The sequence below is a fragment of the Amblyraja radiata genome, chromosome 2 (assembly GCF_010909765.2).
Source record: "Amblyraja radiata isolate CabotCenter1 chromosome 2, sAmbRad1.1.pri, whole genome shotgun sequence".
NCBI lineage: Eukaryota > Metazoa > Chordata > Chondrichthyes > Rajiformes > Rajidae > Amblyraja > Amblyraja radiata.
This window is the reverse complement of record NC_045957.1, coordinates 263,589-268,837: the sequence shown is the minus strand read 5'-3', so window position 1 is coordinate 268,837 and position 5,249 is coordinate 263,589. Positions and strand designations below refer to the sequence as shown.

The 5,249-nt window shown below is 48.4% G+C and overlaps 1 protein-coding gene across 1 annotated transcript; it reads right to left on the bottom strand.

Annotated features, from left to right (window-relative positions):
- Nucleotides 1-3,859: 3,859 nt before the first annotated feature.
- On the bottom strand, nt 3,860-4,662 carry LOC116985569 (epidermal differentiation-specific protein-like). The gene has a single exon (XM_033040380.1). It carries the CDS (start codon nt 4,571-4,573, stop codon nt 3,992-3,994), a length of 582 nt encoding a protein of 193 aa, XP_032896271.1. The 5' UTR covers nt 4,574-4,662; the 3' UTR covers nt 3,860-3,991.
- Between the last annotated feature and the right edge of the window lie 587 nt (nt 4,663-5,249).

Below are 5,249 nucleotides of genomic sequence, written 5' to 3'. Positions count from 1 at the left end.
CTGTATTTAAGTCTGGATATCTGGCTTTCAAGCTTCTGTATCTTCAGAAGGTAGAAAAGAGAAAAGGGAATAGTCAAGGTGACAGGATCCTTGATAATATTTCCTGTCTTACTAAAGCAACGTACCATGAAGATGAAGTGCCAAGCCTGTGTTAGACTGGGCTGTGAACACTGCCTTCTGCCGGTTCAAGTGGTGAATAGCAGAGCAGTTTTTTTTTTAGATGTTTTTATTAAGGACAGTGCATATTTATAAACATTTGCATGCAATACGCAAGATTATAGCTATAGGCTAATTTCCATCTGTAGTCCCTCTGGTAAACCAGGTTAACACATCACAACACATTCAATCCATAAGAAAAGAATCAAAACAAAACAAAAGACAAACAAAAAACATAACATAACAAAACAGACAATAAAGTTGATATGCCAGGCTGCGATGCATCCCATTAAAATACTTTCTGTCATGCATCTGTACTAGTTCGTGGGAACTAAATCCCCATAGACTTATTTTACCTGCAGCCAAATTACAAGAGTGTCTATATTAAAATTCTCATATCCATCCCATTTCATTCTCAATACCAGGGAAGAGCTGAAACAACTGTGATGCGTTGATCTTGAAAAGCAAACTCTGTTCTGGCATGTAGTACATATTTTCTCGCACACGTTTTGATTTCCTTTTCTAGAGTTTCCCATCGCGTACAGGATTATCGAAGGCTTTGGATTTTTATTGGTGGTGGCAATGATCGTTTATATTCTCGTGGCTTACTTACATCCTGAAACAAACCTCCAAAGATCTTTTTTGATTAAGAGGAGTAAGTTTAAACAATTATGTTTGAATATTTTTGTAGATACTCTTCTCCAACTTGTATCATGTTGGAATATTTTGCTTCTTAAATTGTAGGCAGGAGCCCAACATTTTGGACGATCTCATTGTTCTTGGATGAAATATTTAATTACCTATACGAGTTTGAAAAAAAACTTGGATTTTATTATTTTGATCACTCTTATCTGGGTATTGTGGATCACCAATGTCACACATTGAGCAATAGGTCTCCAAGACAGGATGATGTGTGGCCAGTAGGATGTTGAGGACAGTTTCCAATGAAGCTGTTCATGAGGTCATAAATCATAGGAGCAGAATTAGGCCATTCGGCCCATCAAGTCTACTCTGCCATTCAATCATGGCTAATCTATCTCGCACTCCTAACCCCATTCTCCTGCCTACTCCCCATAACCTGTGATATCATACTAATCAAGCATCTATCTATCTCTGCCTTAAAAATATCAATTGACTTGGTTTCCATGGCCTTCTGTGGCAAAGAATTCCAGATTCACCACCCTCTGACAAAATAAATTCCTCCTCACCTCCTTCTTAAATGAACAACCTTTAATTCTGAGGCTATGACCACTAATCCTAGACCCACTCTCTAGTGAATAATTCCTCTCCACATCCAAGCCTTTCACTATTCGATACGTTTCAATGAGGCCCCCTCATCCTTCTAAACTCCAGCGAGTGCAGGCCCAGTGCTGTCAAACGCTCATCATAGGTTAACCCACTCATTTCTGGGATCATGCTTGCTCCTCTGGCCCCTCTCCAGAGCCAGTACACCCTTCCTCCAATATAGTGCCCAAAATTGTTCTCAATATCCAAATGCGGCCTGACCAGCGCCTGAAAGTGCCTCAGCATTACATCCCTGTATTTGTCTTTCTCCATAGTAGAGCTGATGATTATTGTAATATTTCATAGTCGGCTGAATATTGCAGTAGGGTGATCTGGGAGGGATGGACATCTGTTCCAACGCTGAAAGTCCAAGCCAGATGACTTCCAAGCATTTACAATTGTCCTCTGGGCTGGCCTCCTGCAGAGGGCGTGGACAATATTGTGGAAATCTGAATTTACATGAATTACATTTACAGTTTTGTCCAGAGCAAGGCCAACTTGTAATCCAGTTGACCCTCACCCCAAAACATCAACTGTCGATTGATTCTGAGCTCATCCAGCAATTTTGTTTTGTTGCTCCTGATTCCAGCATCTACATTCTCTTGTGCATCCGACGTACTATCCCACTATGGCAACACTAATGCTTTATCCGTTTTCATTCACTTTCTCCCACACGATGCACTTAAATAGGTGAGGCATAGAAGCATTCAAAATTAATAGACATCAAATGGGATTAGAGTATTTGGGCCAAAAGACAGGCATGGCTGTGGTGTGCTGATGGGGTTGTTTCACTGATTCTATGACTATATGTCAGTGGAATGACAACAATAAACAAACAAATGCACAGAAATTCATAAAGATCCATTACTGAAGTAACAGTGAAATATGTTTTGGGTTGTGGGGTATATGTGTTAGCGCGTGCATCTACCTGCGTCACGGCCTCTAATGGAATCTCTTTGACAGAACATCGCTATGTTTTCCTGGTAAATGGAGTCCTGTCAATGTTCATTGCAGCTGCACCAAGAGCACATTACAACAGTGAATATTGATGCTGATGTGAGCAGCACAAACCCTGGTGATTACTCTGTATTGTGTAAGTCAGGCTCAGCATGTTGTGTCCAGCAGCCCAAATCTATTTAGCATTTCCTTTGTCAGTGCACAATCATCCTCCACCAGACTCCTGTCCAATTCACAGAGATCTACACTCTCCCACCTGGTCCACAGATTCATCCACAGGTCTACACTCGCCCACCTGGGAGGAAGCGACGGAGAGGGGGTGGTGGAGGGGGGGAGGGAGTGGGGGGGGAGGGGGGAGGGGTGGGGAGGAAGGAACGGGGAACGGGTGGTGGAGGGGGTAGTCCAGTCCTCGGGGTCGCCGCCTGTGACTGGAGAAGATGCGATTATCTCAGTCAAGACATTTGCCCGGTCTATTCCCCTCATGATTGTGTTCACCACTATAAGGTCACCCCTCATCCTCCTGCGCTCCGGGGAATAAAGTCCGAACCTGCCCCAACCTCTCCCTGTACCTCAGACCCTCAAGTCGTGGCACATCCTCGTCAATCTTGTCAGCGACTTTTCCAGCTTCACACCATCTTTCCTATAACACGGTGACCGAAACTGAACACAATCCTCTAAATATGTGTAACTCAGAGTCTAAGAGTAACTATGGATCTGTAAGGCCTGGATCGGCCTGTGAGTGTGTGGGGAGGGGGTGAGTGTGTGGGGGTGAGTGTGTGTTTGAGTGTGTATGTGCGGGTGAGTGTGTGTGAGGGGTGAGTGTGTGTGAGGGGTGAGTGTGTGTGCGGGTGAGTGTGTGTGGGGGTGAGTGATTGTGTGTGCGGGTGAGTGTGTGTGAGGGTGTGTGTGTGTGTGCGGGTGAGTGTGTGTGGTGGGTGAGTGTGTATGTATGTGCGGGTGAGTGTGTGTGTTTTGGGGGGGGTGAGTGTGTGGGGGTGTGTGTGCGGGTAAGTGTGTGTGTGTGTGGGGGGGGGGTGAGTGTGTATGTGCGGGTGAGTGTGTGTGTGTGAGGGAGCGTGTGTGGTGGGGGTGATTGTGTGTGTGTGTGGGGGGGAGGTGAGTGTGAGTGTGTGTGCTGGTGAGAGTGTGTGGGGGTGAGTGTGTGTGCGGGTGAGTGTGTGTGGGGGTGAGTGAATGTGTGTGTGTGCGGGTGAGTGTGTGTGTGTGAGGGGGTGAGTGTGAGTGTGTGGGGGGGGGTGAGTGTGTGTGTGTGTATGTGAGTGTGTGTGTGGGGGGGTGAGTGTGTGCGGGTGAGTGTGTGTGAGGGGTGAGCGACGTTTCCCCAGCCTGTCCCCGACTCGGGAACTCCGTAGCGCTGCCGTGAAGAATTAGACCCGTCTATCCGTCCCACTCCCCGCCAACCGCGTCCCCATTTACTCCACAAACAACTGGAGGCATTTTGCATTGAGATCAGAATTTTATTTCGTTCTTTAAATGAGCTGTAAAGCGACGGGATACTGGCCCGAGCGGAGGAAGGAGGAGAGGAAGAGCCGGGAAGGGGGGAGAGGTTGCAGCTGAGGCGGCTTGACGAGGCTCACATCCCACATGAGGTATGTTCGAGCCTCACGCTGGGCGAGGCTCCGACCTCAGTGTAGCTGTTTTCCAGAGGGCGGAGCGAGGAGAGTTTGTCGTTCCATCCGTAGTCGAAGTAGCTGCGCCACTTGTCGCCCTTGAAGGTGATGAGGCGCGCCCGGGTCTGGTTGTACCCTTGATGGAGGATCCACACGCCCTGCTTCACCTGGTGAGACGAGACCAGGTTATTAAAGTCGGCTCTCTGCAGGTTATCAGCCTCCTTCTTGACTCCGCGGTGCTCGCCCTTGTAGTCCACATCCTCGTACAGAACGATCTCCGGGTTCAACAGCTCCTCTTCAACCAGCCGCAGCGAGCTAAGTTTATACCTGAAATTAGGGCCCAGGGTGGTATAGTCGCCGGGCGCGAAGATAATGAACTCGCCCTTGTAGTCGGCATCCTTGTAGGCGACCCAGTGCAGGCCCTCCACCCGCGCCGACTTGGCAGTGTCGTTGAACATCTTCAAGGCCAGGTCCGGCACATTCCTCACAAACTGCTTGGACTCCCCGAGGAAGTCCTCTTGGTCGTACAGGACGATTTTATTCATGGTACCCGAGGTGACAGCGCTCCACAAGACTCCGGTCAGACGCTGGGGAAACGATGTGCTTTCTCCGGACTCGGCCACACTTTTATATTCATCTCTCACCCACGCACCAGCCGACCCATCCAATCGCTGGTCACCGCCTCAGCCACGCCGACAACCCGTGCATACAAGGAACTGCAGATGCTGGTAATCAAGGAAAGGCACAACGTGCTGGAGTGACTCAGCGGGTTTACTCTCTCCCTTACCTCTCTATCTCTCCAAAAGCACGGCACATGTCGCTACCCCTCTCCCCCGCTCTTGCACTCCCTTCAACCCCCCCGCCCCCCGCCCCACTCCCCTCCCTCTCAAAGCAGTTGCTTTACAGTCACTGCCGGCTGTTTGATCCAAATAACAAGGATAGCAAAACATGGTAGAATTATTCCAGCAGCGTTGGAGGTTCCACCGAGATCGATGATCTCCTCAACTAACTTGGATTCTTGAGAATAAAACTCTAGTGGTAGTCGACTCAGCCGACATATCAAAAAGGTGAGGGTTTTCCTTACATTGAGTCTTCTCTGCCACTAGCACCTGTTTGAATCCAGGTGAGGGAAGAACGCTGCCGAAGCTGGGATAAACGTGAGTAACATTGTGTATGTTACGTACCTGCCTGTGGGGATTTGTATCTCACCAGGATTTCTTA

Coding starts and splice junctions, on each gene's coding strand:
- LOC116985569 (XM_033040380.1), bottom strand. CDS start 4,573: ATGAATAAAATCGTCCTGTACGACCAAGAGGACTTCCTCGGGGAGTCC.